Below are 26,758 nucleotides of genomic sequence, written 5' to 3'. Positions count from 1 at the left end.
AGTGAGAATGTATGTGTTTTCAAATGTATCTTTTCGTGTGTGTGAATTGTCTGTTCATGTCTTTTGCCTATTTTTCTGTCAAGACTTTGATCTTTTTCTCCCTTCAGTTATTGAGTTCTTTATATGTTCAGACTCAGTTCTTTGTAATGTATACTGCAAATATGTTCTTCCTCTTTGTCATTTGTCTTTGCTTGTTGTGTTTTGTGTCATGCAAATATGTTTTTTTTAATTTAGCCAACATTATTGATCTTTTATTGGCTCTAGATACTTACAAGCCTTCCCTGCGCTCAGGTTACCAGGAATTCACCCTGTTTTCTTCTAACACTTGCATGGTTTCATATGCTTACATTTTCATCTCTGATTTATTTGGAGTTCTTACGATTGCTGGGAGAAATGTATATAATTTTTATCTTTTTCAAATAGCTATGCAATTGTACTAGCACCTTTCATTTAAAAATTCTAGTCCTTTATGTAAAAAGCCCTTTTTCTAGAGATGCAGCCTTTATCATATGCAAAATTTCCATACCTACTTGCGTCTGTTTCTGGACTTCCTATTCCATTCAGTGGTTTGGCTGTCTATTTATGTACCAGTTCTACACTGTTTTAACTATACAGACTTTATAGTATGTGTTAATATAAAATATGGGAAGGTTTATTTGTAAATGGAGGAATCTCTGTATATTACCTATGAACAAACTTCTTTCCAATATACCTAAATTTAATAGATACACTAACATCAGCAGTAAAATAGAAAGCATCAGTAATACATGGAAACTTCAGTAAATGAAACATGAACTACCATTGGTTCTATTAATATGCTTCAGATTCTTTTAAAAATTTATGTTCTCTTTCTATAAGAATCTAAGATGGTTTGGTTCCACTCCATTTATTCTTAGTATCAGACTTTGCTTATCCAGGGCGATTGCTACGTGGGAGAGGGACCATAAAATCTCATGACTAACACTCATGCCAGAGTAATGAATATGGGTTGGTTTGATATGGAATGCATTTCTTCTTATCACATAAATGACCCTCACATGATGAGAGGACAGCATTTTAAAGTACAAACCTAGTACTGCTTGCTCTGAATAAAATTCTCCGAAGTCAAATGTACTTAGAATTCTTTCCTAATCCTAATGTACTTAGGATTCTTTCTTTTCCTTTAGTGATTTAGAAGGAGTGTTATTTAATTGCCAACACTCTTACTTACCCAAAGTCTGCAAAATTTATATGCTGCTTTGCGCTGGATATGCTGCAAAGTATGTGTACATCGGGTAGTTTGGGCTCACGTCCTGCATCTGATTTAAACAGCGGCAGGTGTCAACCAAGGCAGATGCAAATGTCACACTGAAATCCTGGGTTATCTACTGCAGCTATACTTTATCACTCTTCAGTAGTTGCGCACCAAATCATTAAAATAAAATGTTCATATTTGAATTTATCTTTGGATTACCTCGGCATAAGAAATTCTTAGAAATCACTTCAGTATGATATTTTAAAATTGTATCTCCATTCATATTAACAATATAAAACTCTTCAGAAAGCAAAAATAGATCCTAGATGTATTCTGAAATTATACACACACACATACACACATATATTTTACAATCCATTCTTAACCTGTTTATGTGGTATATTTGTTTTGAAAGACAGTAAAATTTAAGGTGCCATTATTGAGCTTGGTCATATTAATTTTAGTGATTTCTTATTTAATTTACAGTCGGCAATCAGTGGATAAATTACATATCCTTCTGTGGTCTTAGAACACACGCAGAGCTTGAAGGAAACCTAGTCACTGAGCTTGTCTATGTCCACAGCAAGTTGCTAATTGCTGATGACAACACTGTTATTATTGGTAAGTACTTGGTCTCTAATTGTATTCCTTGTTAGTTGACTTACCTCATGCAACAATCTTTCTTTTTATTCCTCTAAAGCTTCCTTTGCAGTTGAAAGGGACAGTCACACAGTTATCTAAAACATTTCCGAAGCAATCTTTTTTGCTTATGTCCTGTCTAATCCCTGCTTTTATCTATGAAGTAACAGAGGCACAGAACAATCAAATGGCCATCGTGTAAATTACAGTGTCCAGAGACAGCAATTTAACCCAGCAGTGCAATAATCAGCCTGCTCTCATTAATTCTTTATTATTTCCTTATTTTTATTTTGAAGCCAAGTACCTAGATTTCTGGGCTTGGAAGGAGGAGATGTGGGGAGGGAAATGTGTCACAAATGAGTACCTCATGGTAATTTGTACATGCACGCATCACACCCACCTAAGCATTACCACAGATCTGAAGTTTTGCGAGAGTTAGGATCGGAAGGATATTAAAATATTGCTGCCTCTGTGCTTACCATTTTTTCCCCGGAGTCAATGTTTTGGACGTTATTAATCAGAGTGCAGAGCAGACCAACTTTGTTGGGGGCGGGAGTGAGGTGGACATTGTGTAGTAATGATATGATGTAGTCCTAGACTAAGGTCTGCAGTCTGTTCCTGCAGTCCTCGCCCCACTGACAGATTCAGGAGAGTTACTGGTTGTACATTCTACCCAGATTAGATCTTGACCAGAGGGGTGGGTTTGCAGCTTCATTCTTGTATACACCTGAAAAGCTTCATTTTCCCATCATTGAATTGGTTTGCCTTCTAATATCATGTTACACAAACACTGAAAGGCCAGGAGGAGAAATAGAGTATAAATAACCAGCCAGATAAATGAATTGACAAGGGTGGGGGGATGTTACTTAGAGATATGCTGTGTCCCACTATTGGGAATTCCACTCATCCATTTTAAATAAAATATAGTTTCTCAGCTATAATAAGATACTTAACTATTCTTTAAGAAATTAAGTGTCATGGGGTGTTTCGAAAAATTTTGGCAGTAAATATGCCTTTTCCAGGTCTATCCTCCACTGAGAAAAGAAAAAAAAAATTCATACCTAGGAGTAATGAGACTGTCTTGTCTGGAAGATGATTTGAAAAGAAAAAGTAGTTCAGAAGCCAGAAAATATATAGACCACAGTGTGGTGATACATATATATATATATATATATATATATGTGTGTGTGTGTGTGTACACACACAGACATTCTTTTTTTTTTTTTTTTTTTTTTTTTTTTGCGGTATGCGGGCCTCTCACTGTTGTGGCCTCTCCCGTTGCGGAGCACAGGCTCCGGATGCGCAGTCTCAGCGGCTATGGCTCACGGGCCCAGCCGCTCCGCGGCATGTGGGATCTTCCCGGACCGGGGCACGAACTCGTGTGCCCTGCATCGGCAGGCAGACTTTCAACCACCGCGCCGCCAGGGAAGCCCCAGACATTCTTTTAATACTTATCGGACATTTAAGAAAAATATCTTGTGTCTTCAAGTTCTTGCTCAATAGGGATCAAAGCTCTTTAAGGATTTATTTCCTCCCTTACTTCCCCCAATATACAAGTTTTCTCTTATTTCCCACAAGCTATTCTGGTCTTGCTTTTCAGAAGCCAATCTCAGAATATTTTTATATTGAATTTGGCAATGACAGTAAGGAAAGGAAAAATATTGATTTTGCTGAAATGAAAAAACAAACAAAGCCAGATAAAATTCAGTTGATCTCTTCAGCAAGATTTCAGAACTCTTGAAGTAAAAATTGACAGATGTAAATATTTTCCTTTTAAAGGTCATTTTGACCTTCAGCCTGCTTTACTTTACATCAAGTATAAATGCAAAGTAGTTTTCAGTATCTGAGCTAACAGTTAAACAGATTTGTAGAGTTTTTTAGTTGACTTATTTTCTTGAAAGGTCTCTGACCCCTCAAAGGCTACAGTTTATTTAGGCTAGCAATAACTGATCCATTTTGCGCGTCATTCTTACCGACTTTCTTGAAACTGAAGATGTGGCCTTGGGAGTATGACGAGGTCTCACTTGTTAGTCTTCAGAGGCTGCATTTCTTTTTCTCCTTCCCCAAGGGCAGAACACATTTCCCCCGTGGAAAATCCACAGGTACTTTTGTTCTTTTTATCTCAGTGGAAACTCTAGGAGAAGCAGGCTTGTTATTGCTGCTCTCAGATATCTGGCCTGTTTTCATAACACAGACAGAGAACAATGTTTAAAATTCTCAAAGAGGAACTTGAGAAGTTAGGTTGACAGTATTTTACAGGTGTTAAGCAAGTAGTTGAGAGCTTAAAAGGAATTAAAGTAACCTGTGATTAAATTTTCTAACATGGCAGACTTATGCCAGAATTATTGCATAGTTGACGTAAGAAAAATGACTAATGGTTTATCCTCATTTTTTTTCCTCACAAGGAAATACTTGGTTTCTCACATTGGGATCTCTTTTGTGTGTAGCTTTAATTATCTCTTACCCCCGGTGGCCCTGTTGGTCCCAAAATCTGTGACCAAGTCCAATTTTCTAATTCATCTTACTGGCACTTAACAGAACTAACATTTATTTGCTTTCCTAAACAAAACAAGGCTATCCTTAAATAGAATTTAAGTCTATCCTGTTGACTAAGTGAAATGATTTTTTTTAGTATTCACTAATCCATTGCACAACACAATAGGGAGATACAAAACATGATCACACAGTGCCACTGCCCTACACAGCTCATGGGCTACAGGGGAGGCAGGTATTCTTTCCACGAAACACCAGAAACATCGGGATGGATATTGATGAACTGGTGCGAGAAGGTCCAGAGACTGTCAGCGAAGGTGGGTATGTGGGAAACTATGGAGAGAGAATGGATATCAGTGCTTAAGGGGCAGGCTCGAGAGCAGCTGTTGAGAGTCTGTAGTTGAAAGGCCACCCCAGTAAAGAGCGAGTCCCGTGGGTCTCAACCCTGGCTGCCTTAGGTTTGCCTGGTGGCTTTTTTTGGTGGACTATCCTTTTTTAATTAAGCTATTATATATAGTAAATTGCATAAGTGTACAGCCTAATGAATATTCACATATGTTTACATTCATGTAACCACCACCCAGAACAAGATACAGAATATTTCCATCACTCTGACAGGTGTCTTCCTGTCTCCACTCAGTCAATCAGCCCCTAAAATGTTTTCACTGTCACCACAGAACAATTTTGAACACAGATGAGTTTCAGTTCAGATAAATGAAACTATCATTTAGGGGGAAGATTATTCATGTCTGCAATTTACTTTCAAATAGATTCCCCCCCCCGAAGAGGGATTAATTGATAGATGAAGGGATGGAGTGGTATTAGGGGAAAATATTAATGCCTGGTTCCTACTTCCAGAAATTCTGACTCATTGGTCTGGTTTGAGACCCAGGCATCAAGGTTCTTTTGCTTTTTGTTTTTGTTTTGGCACCAATATCTTTTGAAAGCTTCCTAGGTGATGCCGCTGTGTAGTCAAGCTGAAAACTCCCAAACTGGAGGCACAGGGAACACAAGCGGGTAGAAAGTACTGAGTAGCCCACTGACGCTCAATTGAAGAATCAGTTTTCCTTTAAAACAAGTCAGCTAGAACAGGGTAGAGTTTGTGTGTTAGTTGTCTATTACTGCTGTAACAAATGACCACAAACTTACTGGTTTAAATCAGCACAAATGTATTATCTAACCATTCTATAGGTTAGAAGTTCAACATGGGTCTCACTGGGCTAAAATCAGGGTATCAGCAGGGCTGTGTTCCCTTCTGGAGGCTCTAAAGATGAATCCATTTCCCTGCCTTTTCCAGCTTCTCCGGGCTGCCCACATTCCTTGGTTCATGCCTCCCTTCTTCCATCTTTGAAGGCAGCAATGTTAGATGTCTCTGAAAGTTCTCAAAGTGTTAACCCATTCTTCTGTAACCGCATCTCTCTCTGAATCCCCTTTACTTTTAAAGACTCTTGTGATTATCCTGGGCCCACCTGAATAATCCGGGATAATCTCCTTATGTTTAAGGCCAGCTGATTAGCACCCTTAATTCCACCTCCGCCTGCAGCCTTAATTCCCCTTTGCCATGTAATATAACATATTCACAGGCTTTGGGAATTAGGACATAGTCATCTTTGGGAGCCGTTTTTCTGCCTACCACAGAAGAATTCACAATTTCTGGAACAGGACATTTTAAAAAAGCAAAACCACAAAGGAAATGACAGATAAATCCAACTGCATTAAAATTCAGAACATTATTCATTAAAAGATGCTATAAATAGAACAAAAAGATAAACCACAAACTGAAAAAGGTATTTGCAATACAGTTAATATTCAAAACATATAAAGAACTCCTTAAATCAATAAGGAAAGACAGTATCTGAAGAAAGATGGGCAAAGGAACTGTATAGGAACGTCCCCAAAGAGGACATACCTGAAGCCCATAAGTATATGAAACATGTTCATCCTCATTAATATAATAAAGAGACAAAGAACAGATTTTCAAAATACCAATTGGCAAAAATTAAAAATTGGACAATCCATGGGCTTCCCTGGTGGCACAGTGGTTGAGAGTCCACCTGCCGATGCAGGGGACAGGGGTTCGTGCCCCGGTCCGGGAGGATCCCACATGCTGCGGAGCGGCTGGGCCCGTGAGCCATGGCCGCTGAGCCTGCGCGTCCGGAGCCTGTGCTCCGCAGCAGGAGAGGCCACAGCAGTGAGAGGCCCGCGTACCGCAAAAAAAAAAAAAAAAAAAAAAATTGGACAATCCAAGTATTGACGACTCTGAGGAACACCAGAGACTCCACTCTTGCATACAGAGCCCAGGTAAACTCCCACATGTGTACACCAGGAAACATACACAACTATGCAGAACATAATTGTGTATTATAGCAAAACTCTGGAAACGACCCAAACATCCATCAACAGTAGAATGAAAAAATAAGTTTGTGTGGGACACAGTTTTTCAAGGCAGGATCCCACTGTGTTCTCCTTTGCCTGACAAAGCAGGAAAGCTATCCTTTTCTACTTCGCCCAAAACTCTGTCTCTTCGATTCAGTTTGGCACAGGTGTACAGAGAGGCTGAGCTTTTGGCATTGGGACTCCTGCAGGTAAAGACAGTCCAGTCTTGAGGGCCATAGCTAGTGAGGGGCAGGGGTCGTTAAAGAAATACTGACTCCCATCTTGTTCTGTGCTTTACCCAACCTGAAAAGAAAAAAATCATCCCTCTGATAAATGCTTATTGAGGGCCTACTCTGGTCTGGGATGCAGGAGGTGGGGGGCTGGGGGGTCAGGCAGGTCAACGAATGATCCATTCTTATGACAAAAAGATGCAGTCGGGGGCGGGGCTGGAGGAACTGTGGCACATGAGAGGCAAGCCCCGTCTAAAGGCATCCACTAATAAAAAACGTGTTAAACACGTCCCCTCTGTGTTTTAAACCCCAAGAGTGAATGACTTCTCCCTTTGGGGAGTTTACCATCTAGTGGGGAAAATCGGGTAAGCTACAGACAAATGAGGCGCTATGAGAATATACTGTTTCTCTCTCTCTCTATGTGCATATGTATATATACATAGAGAGAGAGAGAGAAGGAGAGGGAGGGGGGAGGGAGAAATGGGGTGGAGGGAGGGAGAGGGAGACAGGGAGAGAGGAGAGGTGGGAAGTGATGTCTAAACTGAGACCTGAAAGGTGAGTAAGGCTGAAATAGGCACTGGGTGGTGAAGGTAACTGAGATTCCAAGATTGCAAGCAGCCCATGTAAAAAGGGGATTTTTAGCCTCTGCCAGACTGCTTATCTTGCATTCCACACCTCATAGGGTACTTTGTTCTTGTCCTCTTTTCTTTATCATTGTGTTAGGTTAGGTGATAAATAGGGGGGGCTGGGGTGGGGGGGGTGATGCTTCCACCTGGGTTCCCACCTGTGCTATTTAGGCTGTCCAGGAGTGAGGAAAAAATAAAAATAAAATAAAATGTTTGGGGGTGTTCATTCAAGGAAAATAATGCATTACAATTATGCATAGGTAAATCCCAAAGACATGATTTTGAATGAAAGAAGCAAATCTCCAAAGTTTATCTTCTATATGATTCCACTTATACAAATTAAAAATAAGCCAAAAGTAAACTTTTTTTGTTTAGGAAAACATCATCAGAGCATGATGAACACAAAATTCTATACAGATTCTCTCTTAGGAAGGGAAGGTCTTTAATGGGAAGACAGCTGAGGGCTTCTGGGATGTGGTAATGTTCTGTTTTTCAGCTTGGGTGATAAGTTCAGTGATTTTCTAAAATTATTACCTAAGTTGGACTTATGTTTTCATATACTGTTTTCTATTTTGCTATATTACATACTGTTTAAAAAGTTCCTAAGAGCAAACTTAGAAAAGGTCATTTTCCAAAAATTATCAAGGCAATGTCCTAATAAACCAAGGGATTGCAGTTACCATAAAACATAGTACATGAAAACAGAGCATATTTCTTGTAAACAATTAAAACTCTAAGGACTCATAGAGAGTAAAAGGTCAAAGTTCCCCTTATTGTCTCCCTGTCTTTGCCAGAAGGTACTCACCACTCTTACCCTTCAGTGTGCATCTTTCTAGAGGTCACTTGCCCTCTCTTCTTCCTAGTATGTTCTATAGAAATGGGTTAATACTATACCTGCTGTTCTGAATTTGATTTTCAGAATATGGGAATGTTTAACAACAAGAAGGGAGGGTAACATTTACATCCATCAATATCTCATTTTTGGTATCTCATTTATTAAATTCACCTGAAATTTTCTCTTCCCTTTCTTCACATTCCTATTAAGTAGTAGCCAACTCACTTATCCAGTGTGGTTGAGAGTCAGCGCTCTGGGAAACTCCAGATGGGCCCTGGAAGTACGAGAACCACACCCTCTAAGAATTCCAGCTCAGAAGGCCAGGAATGCATTCCTCCCCTGGTGATGGGAAGGAGTCTGAGAGGACTGGTGTGAAAGTGTGTGTGTGTGTGTGTGTGTGTGTGTGTGTGTGTGTGTGTGTGTGGCTTTCCAGGGGGCTCACATCCCCAGTCTCCCTGACGGTGAAGAGCAGCTATGTCCTCCCAATTTGGCAGCCCCAGCCCGAGGGTGGCCTCTGCTGGGGCCCTGTGGTAGTGATGTCCCAAAGCAGCACTATGGAGTCCTTATTTCTTGCCCCTGACAGTTGATTCACCCAGAGAGGAGGCTTCTTTGATACAAACGCTACATGCCAGCAAGTCTTCCCTTCCTATGGTAATGTTCTCTAGTGCAGATATTCTCGCGGTAACAAGTATCTGATAATAATGCCAGTAATAATTAGCATTTGTGGGACAGTTTATAGATCAGTAAGTGCTTTCACATGGTCTTACTTAATTTTTACAACAACCCTACAAGGTCTGTATTATTATCTCGATTTATAAAAGATCAAATTAAAGCTGAGAAAGATTAAATGACTTTGCCCAAATTAATGCTGGACCCCATGTTAAGCCCAAAGACATGGCTACAAATTTTATAGTGTAATTAAAATGTAAGTGTATATATAAAGGTTGATTTGTTGCTAACAAAACAAAGTGTTTCAAAGGTGGGGCCCACCTTACAGCGCTCTAATGGTGCTCCCAGCTTTCTGTGAGGTGCTCCATCCTTTCTGTCACCCAGAGTCCCTATGGGACACCGTTCCCATCCACAGTTATCATAGAGTTGTGTATTAACTATGTGACCATATTGTAGCAAATGGCAGTATAGACTCTTCAGCAGGAGCCAGCTTCCTCTCACGTCCAACATCCCACCGTCTGGGCTCTGGGTAGCACTGCTAACACCTTACACCCTGATGGTCCCCATCACAGACAGTAGCCCGAGCTTGTGTTCAACCTAACTCTTCTGCACCCTGTCTGCAGAAGCAGTGGAGTGTGGGACTAGGGCAAGAGGACCAAGAAGAAAAAAGAGTCAGGCCCCTTTTGTAGTTTGTAGGACACCTCAAGGATTCAAAAGTGTGGATCCTGGGGCTTCCCTGGTGGCGCAGTGGTTGAGAGTCCGCCTGCCGATGCAGGGGACACGGGTTCGTACCCCGGTCTGGGAAGATCCCATGCCGCGGAGTGGCTGGGCCCGTGAGCCATGGCCGCTGAGCCTGCGTGTCCGGAGCCTGTGCTCCGCAACGGGAGAGGCCACAACAGTGAGAGGCCCGCGTACCGGAAAAAAAAAAACCTGTGGATCCACAATGATTAATGCAAAAATGTTGCAAGGTTTTTGAATACACAGCAGAGGAGCTCAGGAAGTGCAGGTTGAACTAATATTCAAATACTTGCCCTTCACATGTGAAAGTCAGCATTCTCAGCTCCTTTGGATTTAAAAATAGAATGGAGGGAAGTTGATACAGAAGCTGTTGGCATGCCACACAAGTGAGGCAAGAGAATGAAACCCAAAGCCACTAATGATAATCTGTATTTGGGAGTGGACTATATTGCTTGTGAAGGTCCTCTTGTGTTTTGACATTTATAATTATGTGACCATGAGTTAAAGTCTACAGAGTGTGATTCTTAAGCATGAAACCTTACTGCACTGAGCTGGTAAGTGTTCTTGTTTCTTTGTGTGCTTAATGACTATATCAGTTAGAATCCTTTGAGCCACAAGATAGAAAATTCAGCTAGAAGTATGTGAAACAATAAGGGAAATGTATTACTTCACATAACAGAAAATAAGAAGGTTCTAGGGTTGGCCAGCTCAGTGACTTAAAGACCCAGAGTCTTTCTTCTTTCTGCTCTGCCATGTTCAACTTGTCTGTTTGTCCCTTGGTTACAAAGTGGCTGCAGCAGCTCCCACAATCATGTCCTCATGCAACCCTTCAAGCCAGAGTATCCAAAGACTGGCAGTGACACCATCGTCTTCTTCTGTCTATTTATAAGAAAGAGAAAAACTTTCTCAGAAGCCCCTGGCAGATTTGCCTTATGTTGCATTGACTAGAATCATGACAAGGGCACATTTCTAAGCCAATCACTGGCAAAAACAGTGAAATGACCATGACTGGCCTTAGACTGATCAAGATTTACCCTTGGGTTAGGGAGCGCCCTGCCTTCCTAGAGCACAGCATCTCTTGATACCTGAACAAAATTAGGGGTTTTTTTAGCAAGGAAGAATTGAGTCTGGAGGGCAAATGAGTGTCTGCCAGAATAAGAAAATTGTTCAGTTTCACTGTTTCTCTTTATAGGTTCTGCCAACATAAACGACCGAAGCATGCTGGGAAAACGGGACAGTGAAATGGCTGTCATTGTGCAGGACACGGAGACGGTCCCTTCAGTAATGGATGGAAAAGAGTACCAAGCTGGCCACTTCGCCCTAGGACTTCGGCTGCAGTGCTTTCGGTGGGTCTCGGAAGCTGGGTCTCCCTCACATAATCCCGCTGCAGTGGGCAATGGAACCCAGCCCAGCCTCTGGCCCTTAGCACACATGCCATCTCCAGGTTCTTCTTTGTCCAAAACAGCGTGAACCACACCAGTCGTATACAAAATGGCTCTGTGTGGGGCATAAAAATTTCCTGTTTGAACAGCTTTTATTATTTTTATGTGTAATGGAGAAAACTAGCATTTTAAATCTATTAATTGATTTAGGACCAGGTCAAACCATCTAGTGTCTATTTAGGTTTTTTATAGTGAGTCCATTTTTAGAAATTGAAATAGTTCCAGCGATGTAAGGGTATGATAAAAATTACTAAAGGAGAAAGCTAGTGACTACTGGTGTTAAATTAAATGTGGAAACTTCATTTCTCAGATTTAAGATGACTCCAGACATGGAAGCTTCCTGATCTTCTGCAAGAAGATGTGAATTTTAAACAAACCTGTGGTCCAACAGAGAGAGCACTGGGCTAAGTAGCAGGGGATGTGTATCCCTAAATAAGTGCTTCATTCAGTTAAGTGTCACTGAGAACTTTCCTGGGCGGGGCTCTAACTGGCCCCATGCCAGCCCCTGTAGTCCAGTCTCAGTTGTCAGAGTGATCCTTCGAGAACCTAACTCAGGTCCTATCACTCCGCTATTCAACCAATCCTCAATGCCTTCTTATCTCTCTTTTTTTTTTTCTTTTTCAAATAGCTTCTTATCTATCTCCTGACCCTCTCCCCCAGCCCACTGAAGACACACTAAGCTCCCCACTGTCTGTGGAACACACCCTGACCACTCTCCCACCTGTAGGCTTTTGCAGGAAGTCCACAATTATAAGATTCTAGAACTATATTGGCCAGGATGGGATTTCAGTGTGGCCGCTATGGTGAGATAGAGCCAAGTGTCCCCGATTAAGGGTGGTATTTTAAGCTATTTGATGAAAGGCACTGCACAGATACTGTTGTGGTGCTGTTGTTTTAACCCTTCCAGTGTTAATGGTCGCTTCTGAAAACTGGCTCACTTGCAAATGGGCACAAAACCAGCACTTCCCTCCTGCAAATGCTGGCGGCCCTTACCTCCTACCTCACTCCAGACTCTGGCTTTTGAGGACCAAGCTTCAGTTCCAGAGACGTTCCTTAGGCTCCCTCTGCCCCAGGAGCTCAGCAAATCCATCCCTCAAAATTTGACTGTCAGACCTTCTCACAGTTTTTATTGCTGTATTTGTCGCCTTTGTTACTAATTGTTTTGTCAGTAAGGTTTTTGTTTTTGTTTTTTTTTAGACCATTGATATTTTAATTGACTTCTAATGTTAATTTGTTTTGTTTAGCAGGGGAGAGTTTAAGATTAGCAACCCACTGTTAATCAACCCATTGATTGCCTACTGCAGCTCATATAAGGAAACAAATATTTCCTCCTGTAAGCTAGAAATAAATGTCACACCTTTTCAGTTCCATGAGAACTTAAGTATTCTCTTTAAAGGCGTAGCCTCCTTTATAACTTTCTAAATGTATAATAATTATAGAGGGAGAGGGTTCTGATTACAACATATTTTTCATTGTAGAAAATTTGGCAAACAGAAAAGCAATAAGGAAATTAAATTGATCTGTAATCCCATCACCCAGTGCTAGCAATTTTAACATTTGATGTATATCATTCCACTTTTTATCTATATATAAATATTCACTACTGTATTTCTTTTTTTAAACATAATTAGGATCTTGCAGTTCTACAAAGTCCTTTATTACTTAAATAATGTTACACACACTTTTCCATGTCATTGCGTTCTTCTATAACATTTAATGGCTGCATTGTATTACATTGTTTGAGCCCGCCATAATTCCTTTAACCAAAACCTCATTGATGGGCAGATTTTTCGCTGATATAAAAAAGTGGGTATGGTTGTAGATAGTATCTTGCTTACCTTCTTAGTTGTTTCCTTAACTAAATCCTAACTATAGGATTTCTAACCAAAGGAAGTGTGCAATTTCCTTTGCCCTCTGAGTTCTATTATTATCTTTGCCGATTTGTTGGGTTTCAAATGGAATTTCATTATCTTAATTTGAAATTTGAGGGTTTAAAAATGTATCCATTAGCCATTTGTAATTGTTCTTTTGCAAACTGTCTAGACTATTCACGTCCTTTGCCCATTTTGTTGCAATGTTTCACTTTCTTTTAATGATTTATCAGTAATTTAAGTACATAAGAGCCTAATTTCTTTCTCCCATTTGTTGCAAAGCTGATTTGCCAATTGCCTTTTAATCATATTTAGAGTATTTGGGGGAACCATCAATTCGTTTTTGTTTTTTTTTTGCGGTACGCAGGCCTCTCACTGTCGTGGCCTCTCCCGTTGTGGAGTACAGGCTCTGGACGCGCAGGCTCAGCGGCCATGGCTCACGGGCCCAGCCGCTCCGCGGCATGTGGGATCTTCCCGGACCGGGGCACAAACCCGTGTCCCCTGCATCGGCAGGCGGACTCTCAACCACTGCGCCACCAGGGAAGCCCGAACGATCAGTTCTTATTAATCAAATCTATCAGTTTTTTTCTTTCCCCCCCTTTTAAAAAATATGCTTAGAATAGCTTCCCCAAGATAAAATATTTACTTATATTTTCTTCTAGTGCTCATTTGATATTACTTTTACATTTAACATCTGCAATTTATTTTAATTTTTTAATAAATTTATCTATTTATTTATTTAGTCTGTGCTGGGTCTTCGTTGCTGCGTGTGGGCTATCTGTAGTTGGGCGAGCGGGGCCACTCTTCGTTGCAGTGCATGGGCTTCTCATTGCGGTGGCTTCTCTTGTTGCAGAGCATGGGCTCTAGGCATGTGGGCTTCAGTAGTTGTGGCACGTGGGCTTCAGTAGTTGTGGCTTGCGGGCTCTAGAGCACAGGCTCAGTAGTTGTGGCTCACGGGCTCCATGGTATGTGGGATCTTCTCGGACCAGGGCTCGAACCCATGTGCCCTACATTGGCAGGCGGATTCTTAACCACTGCGCCACCAGGGAAGCCAACACCTGCAATTTATTTTAATGTAAGAAATGAGGTAGGGACTCTAACTCTTTTTCCCAGGCAAACCAACTGATCCAGAACTGCATGACTGCAGTACTCATTGCCTCTCTAACCTGCAGTGCCTCTTGATGGTGCACCGAATTGCCACATATCCTGACCTGTCTGTACTCTCTGCTACTTCCTATTGAAAGTCTGTTGCCTTGCATGCCATTATGATACCAGTTTAATTATTGTAGGTGTGCACTTTAATACTACTTCCTACCATACCACTTCCCCAAATTAGTATTCTTTTCCGGAATAATCTTGGCTACTCTTATTCATTCTTCCACACGAACTTTAAAATTGTTTTTTCAAGTTCTCTCACTAGTTTTTTGATCAGGACTACAGTATATTTATAGATTAATATAAAAAAGAGTTGATGTCTTTATAATATTGAGCCATCCTATTGAGGAACAAGGTATGGACTTCAATTGATTCACATTTTTTTGTTCTTCAGTAAAGCTCTAGGGTTTTCATTATTGGAAGCAGAAGTTGTTCTTCAGTGATCATTGAAGTTTTTTGTTGCTGTTCTTTTGGTTTTATGCTGATCCTATGCATTTCATGCTAAGTTTATTCCTAGATGCTTTATTTTTCCTGGCAGCTTTCAAACTGTCTTGAAGAGGCAGTTCTTGAACAAGCATTTTCACTTTGCCACAATGGCAGACACAGATAATAAATTAAAAAGCACCATGAAAACCTTGTGTTGATTTTAGCTCTTTTTATTAGGAAATATTCTCAAAGATAAATGTGACCTAGAGCAGAGCCACTTTCTCCCTTAAAAAAATGCAACTTCAATCCATTTTCCATCTGGGGTATTTTTGAATAGAAATAGAGAGGCACATTTCGACGTGAAATCAATTCTAAATAGAATCAACCATCAGGGTACTGCACTAAATGTCACAACTGCATGCCAAACAGTTCATTAAGTCCTAGAAAATTATCCAAATTTTACAGATGTAACCATCACTCAACAGAAACCATTATCCACACAAGTAGAGCTCAGAATCATTTACAGTGATAGACATGAGGAATGGAAAGAACAGAAACAATTTTCTGCAGTTTTCCTACTGTCCCACTGATGCATAAACAATTAAACATTAAATAATTGACATTATTCATGTCAACATAAAATCAAATTTGTTTTCTCTGAAACCTTACTCCTCTAAAGAACATCCAGAGTACTTCATATTATTTTTACTGTATAAATTTTTATAATTAAAAAGATGACGGGGGGCTTCCCTGGTGGCGCAGTGGTTGAGAGTCCGCCTGCCGATGCAGGGTACACGGGTTCGTGCCCCGGTCCGGGAAGATCCCACATGCCGCGGAGCGGCTGGGCCCGTGAGCCATGGCCGTTGAGCCTGCGCGTCCAGAGCCTGTGCTCCGCAACGGGAGAGGCCACAACAGTGAGAGGTCCGCATACCGCAAAAAAAAAAAAAACAAAAAAAAACCTGACAGGGAAAATAATTTATTACTGAACATTGTCTGTTATAGACTTATTTAAATACTTTTTTCTCTACACAGGCTCTTAACTGATAACTTGATAGACACATTGCCTCACCTCCTGTTCTCATTTAAAAGCAAAGTCATAGAAATATTCTTTCGGCTCTGTTTTCAGTTGGTTAGACGCCACCCAAATCAAAGGCATTACTATAATTGACTTATTGTTATAACCTGCACTGTCCTTCAGATTTGGCATGGTTGAATTTTGCTTTGGTTCTTAAGGAGCGGCAGCATCTAGGTGCAAACATCATCCTTTAGAACCTTTTTGAAAGTTATTCCCATATAGTCTGAGGGAGACATTATTTGAAGTGGAAATAGAATTTTGAGGTTATAAAACTCTAGGAATCCTAGTGAGCCCAGATGCCAGATCCATTTATTTTAGAAAATTTTTATATAGTAGAAAAAGTGAAGACTAAAACTAAAATGTGATGCCCTTTTATCCCTATAAGCCTGGCTGAGCCTTTTCAGGAGTTGATAATATTGGAGTTGACTGGGGAGAACACACATGGTTAATACCATGTGTGTTGGAACAGCCTTTCTTGAAGTAGATTTTGCAAATTGTTTTTTTTTTTTTTTGCGGTATGCGGGCCTCTCACTGCTGTGGCCTCTCCCGTTGCACAGCACAGGCTTCGGACGCGCAGGCTCAGCGGCCATGGCTCACGGGCCCAGCCGCTCCGCAGCATGTGGGACCTTCCCGGACCGGGGCACAAACCCGTGTCCCCTGCATCGGCAGGCGGACTCTCAACCACTGCACCACCAGGGAAGCCCTTTGCAAATTGTTTGATCCAGGATTTTAATTCTTAAATTTCTCCTAGTGAAATAATCATAGAAATTCACCAAGTGTTATATATGATGAATAAATTATGTTCATTATAGCATTGTTTATAATAATGGAAAACTGGAAACAACCCAAAAGGTCATAATAAAATAGCTGGTTAAATAAAATTTCACATAATGGGAAATTCTGCAACCATTAAAAATGGTGATGTAAATCTACACATTTAAATACAAAGAGGGTAACAATATGATGACCTCCACCCTGTTAAATCCAATGGTCCATTCTCATCTGAACTTGACTCCGTGTGGCTCCAGGATACCCATCCTCTGGCTTCTCTGCAGCCTCACTGGCTGCTCCTTCTCTCCCCTACTGTTGAGGTGCACCGGTCCTCTTCTCTCTCTACACTCACTACTTTGGTAAAGTCAGTTGAAGTCACATGGCTTTATGAGTATACATATGTGGACAGTTCTCAAGTGTGTATCTCCAGCCAGACCTTCTCTCCCAAACTCCAGATTCTTTTATCCAGCTGCCTACTTAGCATCACCACTTGTATATTTACTAGATGTCCCAACAGGTTCAAAACTGAATTCCTGGTCTTCTCCTACTAACTGGCTCTACCCACAGAATTCCCCATCTCAGCTAATGGCAACTACAGTCTTCTGTTTGCTGAAGGCAAAGCCCTTTTAGTCATCCTGATGCCTCACTTTTTCTCACACTCTGTGTCCACTGGATCAGTGAAATCTGATCTCTCCACCTTCCTCTCCACCACCCGAGCCACCGTCATCTCCCACCGAGATCGCTGCAGTGACTCCTGACTGACCTCTCTGTTTCAATCCTTGCCCTGCACGGTCTATTCTCAATCCAGCAGCCGTTTGTTAATATTTAAGTCAGATCCTGTCACTCCTTGCTCCAGTGTCAGCAGTATGTCCCAATTTCATGCAATGTAAAAGCCAAAGTCCTTCTGAGACCCATTTCCCCACTTTTCTTTCTTTCTTTCTTTAAATAAATTTAGTTATTTTTGGCTGCATTGGGTCTTGGCTTCTGCGCGCGGGCTTTCTCTAGTTGCAAAGAGTGGGGGCTACTCTCCGTTGCGGTGCACAGGCTTCTCATTGCAGTGGCTTCTCTTGTTGCGGAGCGCGGGCTCTAGGCATGCGGGCTTCAGTAGTTGCGGCACGTGGGCTCAGTAGTTGTGGCTCACGGGCTCTAGAGAGCAGCCTCAGTACTTGTGGCTCACGGGCTTAGTTCCACGGCATGTAGGATCTTTGCAGACCAGGGATAGAACCCATGTCCCCTGCATTGGCAGGCGGATTCTTAACCACTGCGCCACCAGGGAAGTCTCCCACTTTTATTTCCAATGTAGCACAAGCCTTTTTGGTATTCCTTGAACCTACCAGGCATGTGAGCAAAGAGCTTTGGACTCAGTTTCAATTCTGGCTCTATTAATAGAATGCCTCCAACCTTTTGTTTCCCGTTTGCAAAATGGGAATCCTGTACCATCTACCTCCCAGGATTAAGATGGAAGCGCTTTTTAACATTCAGGCTTTATGTAGGTACCCGCGCTTTTATAATTTTCACATATGACCTCTAAAACTTGTCTTGCTTTGCTTGAGAATTTCTTCTTATTTCTAGTCCTCTGTTTGTATTTGATCAATTCAAACAATCTACTGTATGGCTTCTTTTATGCCAGGTACTCTGGGGATATGAGAATAGCCAGGTCATGTTCTCTTAAAGAATTTACATGCTAGAAGTGGGAGATGGGCCTATTAAAAGCAAAAAGTGCATGAAGTATTGCAGGTGCTCTGATAAAAACGAAGCACAGATGAAGCACAGTGAGGGCGACAAAGGAAGAAAGTTCAGATCTCTCAGGACTGACGGGGAGAAATGGGAGAAGGGAGAAAGGGAGCCATAAAAACGTTTATAGAGGCAACCTTGTACTGAATCCTGAAAGATGGTAGGTAAGGTTAGGCAAACAGGTAGGGGAGGGAAAAGCCTCCCCGACTACTCCCATCTCACACTCTTAAAGCACACCTGGTATTTACCACATTTTAATTAATTCCTTTTGAGGGTGATTCTTTATTCATTGTTGATCTCACCCACCAAGTATAACTGCACCCAGAGAGGCTCCGTGTCTTTCATATTCATTTCTGTACCCTAGAGTTCAGCATAGTTCTTGGCCCAAGGGAGGGAAGAAGGAAGGAAGGAAGGAAGGAAGGGAGGGAGGGAGGAAGGAAGGGAGGAAGGGAGGAAGGAAGGGAGGACGGGAGGAAGGAAGGAAGGCGTGGGGAGGGAGGAAGGAAAGTCAAGTCTTGGTTAAGAGGACAGGTTTGGGAGTCAGGTGGTCCTGGTTGGAGTCCCAGATATACAGTTTGCTAGCTGTATGACCTTGAAAGAGTTACTTGACCTCTCTGTGCCTTAGTTCCCTTTTCTTTTTTTTTTAACCTGTTGATCTATTTATTTATTTATTTATTTGGTTGCACTGGGTCTTGTTGCAGCAGGTGGGCTCCTTAGTTGCAGCTCGTGGGCTCCTTAGTTGTGGCATGTGGACTCTTAGTTGCAGCATGCATATGGGATCTAGTTCCCAGACCAGGGATCGAACCCGGGCCCCCTGCATTGGAAGCTCAGAGTCTTAACCACTGTGCCACCAGGGATGTCCCCTTTGTTCCCTTTTCAATTAAAGGAAAATAATAATACTTGCTTCTTTTGTTTTTACTATTCTTTTACTTTTTTTTTTTTTTTTAATAGCTGCTTCTTCATAAGGCTGTTGAGGATTTACTGAGATCGTTTTTGGAAAGGCTCAGCACGATGAAAGGCACATGCTTTGAATACTAATCCTATCTTCCAAGGTTCTCGCCCTCTTAGGCCAAATTACAAGAACTCTCTTAGAGCAAAATGAAGGTGTTTCTCTGTCTCAAACATCATAACAACTTAGGCTTTTCTGTTTTGTTTTGTTTTGTTTTGCAACTGGACTTTTTTATATATAGACACACAGACACACACTTAGTCTTAATGGCTTCCTTTGATTTCCTTAAAAAAAAGAGGACTTCTGTGGTTGAGTGTCTGAACTGCTGTACCATTAGAAACAGTGCCTGCAGCAAACTGCTTTGTTTCATTTACTCATTTTGGAGGACATTTGTATTTCAGGGTTGTCCTCGGCTATCTTTCTGGCCCTAGTGAAGACATTCAGGATCCAGTGAGTGACAAATTCTTCAAGGAGGTGTGGGTTTCAACGGCAGCTCGAAATGCTACAATTTATGATAAGGTGAGGTTCACATATCCTGCTCCTTTTTTAATTGAATCATGTCACAAAAGCACATAATTATTTCTGCATATTATTGGCACAGAGTATTCTTAATGAGTGTAAAAAACCAATACACCTCCAAGGTGTAATAAAATACTTCTTGGTAGACGTTAAAAAAACAGAGTCAAAAAGAGCCATGGATTATTGTTTAGAAGAGACTTTAGTGGCATTCTGGTCTCAGATTCCAGAATCCCATCATAAGCATCCTTAGCACGTGGTTACCCAGCCTTTATACATGTCTAGTGACAAAGAGAAAAGAGGCAGATGGGATCAAAAAATGAGTCAGACTTGGGTTCAGCCCAGCTCACACAGTTGCTGGTGATATAACTATGAGTGTAGTAATTTGATGTTCTGAGCCTTCCTTTCTTTCCTCTCCTATAAATTGGGAGGAACATTCACTAGGTGGTCGTGAGGATAAAGAACACTCTATTAAATGCATTTAGCACATAGTACATATAGTAAATGGTGTCCATGCTAATGATGAAGCTTATTAATAATGAGAAACTTCCTCATTTGGACAGCTCTAATTTTGGAAAGGTGTTTTAAAACCAACTTCGTTTGTTAGGGAGGGTAAATGCATCTTCTGGTAAGTTCCGTCCATTGATGATGATAAAGAGTGTACAAGAGTTGAGTCACCTGACACTGAAACAGGTTACATCATGAAGTAGCCAGCATTCCATCATAGAAGATATTCAAGCTGAGTTCCACTGACCATCTATCATAAACTGGGTGAGAGTGCATTCTTCTTCTGACTTCCAGAGTCACCTCAGCACAGAAAATTCATCATTTCTAATGAAACATGACAACTATCTACATAGCCTTATTTCATACTGAGGCCTCAAGGCCATGATCAAATAGGTTGTGTGCATGGAGTCTTTTCAAATGTAATTTTTAAAATGCAGGGCACAGCCTAGCTTGGATCCTGGATTGGGAGGAATAACAGCTATAGAAGACATTTTGGGAATAATCGGGTAAATCTGAAAATGGACCATATCTTAAATAACATAGAATTGATTTTCTGAGGTGTGAGAATTGTACTGTGGTTATATAGGCTCATATCCTTATTCTTAAGAAATACATGCTGAAATATTGAGGTGTGAAGTGTTATGATGTGTGAAACTTATTTTCAGTTAGCAATATACATGCACAATTGATAACTTTAAGTACAGGTACAGATAAAAACATTTTTCAAAATTAAAAAGTTAGAGAAAATATAATACACAATTTTCCTTTTAGACCAGAACCTCCACTGAAATTCAGGGGTGATTATTATCCAAAAAGTAAGGTATCACCCATGAAACTCCTTACCACTAGCTTGACTTTATCCTGAGGTCAGTCATTTATGTAGATCAGATATAGGATCTGTGTTGATTTTTTTTTTTTGATGGAAGCAAATCTAGCACTCTCTTTGTAGCAAATAAAAGAAGCAACCCTTCAATCAGGTCTGCGCCGTAACATAAAACTAATTAATATGTGTTTCATAAAACAAAGGTTTTGTCCGTCGGAATGAGTATTTTCAGTAAAGGGGATATCCTTTCTTTTAAACCTGTCACTCAGTTTCCTATTTAATCAGGTGTTCCGGTGCCTTCCCAATGATGAAGTACACAATTTAATTCAGCTGCGAGACTTTATAAGCAAGCCCATCTTAGCAAAGGAAGATCCCATTAGAGCTGAGGAAGAACTGAAAAAGATCCGTGGGTTCTTGGTACAATTCCCCTTTTATTTCCTGTCTGAAGAAAACCTACTGCCTTCTGTTGGAACCAAAGAAGCCATGGTGCCCACCGAGGTTTGGACTTAAGAGTCATACTTGTTTGCAACTCAAAGAATTCCACCCTGAAGAGTACATGTCACACAGTGACTTTCTGGAGACCTAACAGCCATAGCCAGACCCAGTGCACTCTTGTATCCAACACTTGGACCCTTTGGGTTGGCTGGGAAGGGCTGTAGTCATACTGATATAAGGACAGTGAAAATCAGCAGGGCTTTATAATTCCTCCTGCCTGTCCCTGTGAAAAAAGGACTGTATTCTTAGGTAGCATATACCCAACAGCTTAAACACATACTAAAATTCCATGATGTATACCAAACTGCATTTTCTTTGCTAACAAGCTGTCACTGTGATCTACTTTGCCAAAAGTTGTCTGAACCTCCTTATTTTTTTCTGACCCTTACTCATGCAATTGATGTCTGCTGGACCTGCCTTCCTCTCATAGTCCATACAGGCTCTGTTTGAGGTATTGTCTATTGCTAGAAGATGTTGTGATGCTGCTTCAAGGTTATTTAAGGTTACATGGGTTGCTCCTGCCCCTGCCCTTCTGGCCCCGGAGTAGTCGTGTGCACCCAACCAAGGATGTGGTCCTTATTCCTTTCCAGTGACTGAAAGGACAGGACAGACCTTAGTCTACACAGCAGCCCATGTTAGGCACTTCTGACAACACTGACAGCATGTATGTTGACACCACAGATCAACAGGAAGGAATTAAATTCGGTTATTAAGGCAGAGATTTCACTTTGCATCCAAAGGCATTGATAAGATGTGTCCTTTTGATAGGGCCCACCCTATCAGATTTGAAAACGTGTAGGATATTTGATTACACAGCAACCCGATAAAACTCAAAGACACAGCATGCAGCCTTCAGCAATCTTCAACGTTTTGGTGGGAATCTGATCCAGATAAGAAAAGAAGATTTCTTATAGTCCTGTAAAATTTCCTGTCATCCTTAGCTGCTGGATTGATTGAAATTTGAGTTTCTGCATTTCAAAGTCAAACCAGTGAATACAGCTTGTCTTTCAAGAGAATCAGGGGCTTCATAACTCACGCCAAGTTAATGAATATGAGCCTTATTTGACATTCAGCTCGCCAGCTATGTTACCTTCTTTAAGAAAAACTGTTTGCAAAATGCATACAACTTCACTTGCGTTATTAAATATACATTAACATTCCACCAGGGTTCCAAAGAGGTTAGGATTATTTTTTAATTCACATTATCCTAGTCTGTGAATTGTTCTGGAAACCCATTTCTCCTTTTTGGATGTTAGTTGTACATACCCTTTGGTACCCCATAGCTCAATTTTTTTTTTTTTTTTTTTTTTGCTGTACACGGGCCTCTCACTGTTGTGGCCTCTCCCGTTGCGGAGCACAGGCTCCGGACGCGCAGGCTCAGCGGCCATGGCTCACGGGCCCAGCCGCTCCACGGCCTGTGGGATCTTCCCGGACCGGGGCGCGAACCTGTGTCCCCTGCATCGGCAGGCGGACTCTCAACCACTGTGCCACCAGGGAGGCCCCCACCATAGCTCTAATTTTATTAAGCAGAACTATTCTTACAACCTAAAGAACTAATGTGGGTTCCCAACGGGCCTGAGGCCATAAAACATGGTGTAGGTGCAATGATTACACCTCTATGGATTACCTGGACAGACCCTCATCCAAAGGAGTAAGGACCCAATCCCTATTTTCCTAGAACTGATAGTCCAGTGGAAAAGGTTAAACAGGAGCACGAAGTCTGTGAACTAGGTTAGTAGGAGAGAGACAGTGTCATACCCAGGAGGGTTTTACAAATGAGGTGGAACCATGTAACCAACAATGGAAATGAATATGCTTTTATGGTGGCTGAAGACAGTAAAATGACTTCATTCTATAGCAGTTGTAAATAAGACATTTGCTATTTATGAAGTTTAGATGGGCATTTAAAGTGTTGAGTGTATGTGGAATACCTAAGGAATTTTCATGTTTTCTTTTTAAATTTTTAAAAAATGTACAACAGTCAACAAACTGGCTCTTGAAAGGGCCCTTTCTCTTAAAAAAAAAGTCACTTAATCCAACCTCTGCCCATTTTATAGCTGAGGAAACTGAGACCCAGGTTAATTGAAGGACTCACTGAAGTTTACCCATTAGGACCAGTGACGTCGTTGGTCCATTACTGGCCTCTCCTTTCACTCATCACAGCCCCAAAAGGAGGAGATGCAGTAGATTTCAGACAGGATGTCTCTAAGCTATTTTGAACCCTGTGATATTATGTATTTATGTGCTTCTCTGTCTCCCCCTACTAGAATGTAAGCTCCATGGGGCAGGGACTTTCCTGTGTTTTGTTCTTAGTGTATCCCCCAAGCCTGAAACGGTGCCTGGCTCATAGGAGGTGCTCAGTACGTGTTTGTCGGATGACTAAAGGAGGTGGAGGAGACAGCTAATGAAATGAAAAACTTACGGAGTCTCAGACAAGAAATCTTCCTGCTGTTGCTAAAGAAACTGTTAGCAAGTTTCTTTTCTACTGCATTCTCTTAAAGGCAAGATGCTCATCTGCAAAGAGAGGGGCTGCAAGATTTATTTGGGTGGATTTTATGGAAAATACAGTGCCATAATTGCCTGCTTTGCAGTAGCAGTTTACATAGTGCAGCATTCTGCAAAAATTGCATGGGCTGTGGACACAGGATATACCATATGGCCTAATTACCCATCATTCTCTGACACCATTACTACCTAATAGAAGTTCAGATAATTTATCTTTAACATCGCAATGTCTGATATAAACATTAAAATGCAAGAGATTCAGTCTTGAAAAGCTATTTTGAATCTGTTCAGCATTTTAAATTGACTATAATCTTTTGAAATGCCTATAAGTGCTGTACCTGACACTCTGATAATCTCTGTAATAATTTTTGCTTTCTAGAAGGAAAAATTCTATGATTATAAGAAGTGAAGGGTAGAAAGTGGTCATGGCCTTTTAAAGCTATTCAGATTGGCCAAGCTTAGTGGTTGGAGGATACTAAACACAGCAGGTCGGGTTCAGGCATTTGCTCTGGAGCAAGTGTCCACTCAGGGACTCACCCTTCAGTGGGATGGCCTTCATTCTCAGCTGTCATGCATCACAGAGAGCTGGTCATTAGATAACTGAGTGACATATTGTAAAACAAAACATTGGTTATATTTTAATAGCATGTTTGGAAGAAAATTTTGTCTCTAGGTAGTCAAAACCAGAAGCAGTTAATCTCTTATGTAATAACTTGGGAAATTGTAACATATCGTGAATTAACAGTCTTCCAGATGAAGACAGTAAGCCAGGAAGTCTTTTTGCAGATATAAGACGACAGGCAGAACAGATTTTATATACATCATGGAGATCCTGCCCGTCTTTCTGCCCCTCCTCATTCCTTATTCCTTCAGCCTCTTTCCCCAACCAGAGCCCTTCCGTATTATGGAAACCATTTTAGAGGACAAGGAAAAGTTCTGGGAAAAAACAAAATTAGGCATCTAAAATAAGTCTTCAGTTTAACTCACACTTTTAAGTGATTGACAAAATATTAGCATTTTTTAACAGAGGTGGTGGTTCTTTTTAGCATCTCTGATCTGATGTGGCACTTGAGCATTTTCAGATGCCGGTCACCCTCTGGAGAGGGGCTAAAGAGGGCCCTTCATGTCTTCTCATCCCTCTCAATTCTCCCATGTATGAAAAGTGAGCAAACGCTAAAGGATTTTCGGTGTGCTTAGGAATACAATTTTATTTCCTTAGAAGATCCTCTGAAGTCAATTACTACTGGCAACTTGGAGGTTTAAAATGGGTTTTACCAGGCATAGGCCTTGAGAAATTCTTGAATCTAGAAATTCCCTGGAAAAGGAATTCATCGCCCTCTATCCAAAAGTTGCAGGTGAGGAATCGATGGATTCACATTATGTTTAGGGGGAGGCAGATGCCACAATATGATTCCTAGTGGCATTTAATTCACATGTGATATATTATTGGCTTTGACTGCAGAGTGGAAGGATTCATTAAAGGAAACAAAAATTCTTTGGCTTCATATATTATAGGTTATTTTCTTTTTTCCTTTATACCAGTATTAAATTTTAACTTAAAAAGTAATCAAAGTAAGATAAATGGAAATTTGTCACACTATTCATTTTAAACTTTTAAGTTTTAAAATCAGAGACTGGGATTGCAATCCAACCAAAAGGCAGACTTAATTACTCTTTCCTATTCCCTAGCAGCTCTAGTTGTTTGCTTTATTCTAGATAAATGCACTTAAGTGAATGTTGTTCTAGCTCTGCTCAGCACTAGGAAATGTAACATCATGCTCTCCTAATGTATATTCCACTTGGATTCTTCCCATAAAATTGTCTGAGTCAAAGGTACTGATATTCTCCTCAGCCATTCTAAAAATTCATACCAAAGTATTGCAGTTGGAGCACATGTCTCTGATGCAAAAACCAGATACTTGCTGGTGAACATCCATCCCTTCAGAATATTCAGATATTCTGGACAGAGCTCAGGCCCTAGCCTCACCCTTATGGCAGGCTTTGGCAAACCAAGGCTGGGCCTCCTGTTTTTGTAAATAAAGTTTTATTTGAATGTAGCCATGTCCATTTGTTTACATGCCTCATGACCAAATGAGCTGCAAATCTGAGAACACTTGCCGTCCTTAAGAAACGTTTACTGATCCTTCCTCTAGAGAGAGCAAAGAACGTCCAATTACGGTGCCTCAACCAAACAGATTTGGGTGAGTTCTAATCTCTTCCATAAGCAAGGTTTTCAACTCTCCCTATCCCAGAGCCCAGCATTCTACAATAGATTTATTCTAACAAGGTCAAGTCCTTTCAAGAATGAAAAATCACATGTTTTTTTGTTCTGAAAGAGTTTTTGTTAACTAAAGCAATCTTCTCCCAGCTGAGCACTCATATGGAAGCGTGGTTGATAATGTTTGTAACTAAAGTGTTAAATGAGGACAGATAGGCCTAACGATTTGTATTCAGAATGACAATTGTAAACTCAAGAAACTCAGTCTCCCTGGATTTTCCTTCTGGGAAGCCTTGGAAATGATACGTGTATCCATTCTCTGCCTCACAGTCAATGCTTTTGATGCCAAGTCCCTTAACTGCTTTTTTTAATGTAAATATTCATTAATTAAACAATTAAAAGTGTGCAATTGGCCGTGTCCGTCTACTTGG

General features: G+C 40.9%; 1 protein-coding gene across 8 annotated transcripts in view; it reads left to right on the top strand.

Annotated features, from left to right (window-relative positions):
- The window catches only part of PLD1 (phospholipase D1), a 202,814-nt gene extending 176,078 nt beyond the window's left edge, over positions 1-26,736 (top strand). For 6 of the 8 annotated variants that reach the window (XM_073803900.1, XM_073803901.1, XM_019946108.3 and 3 more), the window contains 4 exons: positions 1,721-1,855; positions 11,033-11,186; positions 19,665-19,782; positions 21,395-26,736. In XM_073803900.1, coding sequence (XP_073660001.1) covers positions 1,721-1,855; positions 11,033-11,186; positions 19,665-19,782; positions 21,395-21,619 — 632 coding nt within the window. In that variant the 3' untranslated portion in view covers positions 21,620-26,736. Of the gene's footprint in view, positions 1-1,720; positions 1,856-11,032; positions 11,187-11,592; positions 12,651-19,664; positions 19,783-21,378 lie in introns of those variants that run through there. The other 2 variants (XM_033855472.2, XM_033855473.2) reach the window with 2 other exon arrangements.
- Positions 26,737-26,758: the final 22 nt, after the last annotated feature.

Source organism: Tursiops truncatus, chromosome 4 (genome assembly GCF_011762595.2).
Source record: "Tursiops truncatus isolate mTurTru1 chromosome 4, mTurTru1.mat.Y, whole genome shotgun sequence".
In the NCBI taxonomy this organism is placed as follows: domain Eukaryota; kingdom Metazoa; phylum Chordata; class Mammalia; order Artiodactyla; family Delphinidae; genus Tursiops; species Tursiops truncatus.
Note: the sequence above shows the minus strand (reverse complement) of the source record. Positions and strands in the feature narration are given on the sequence as shown.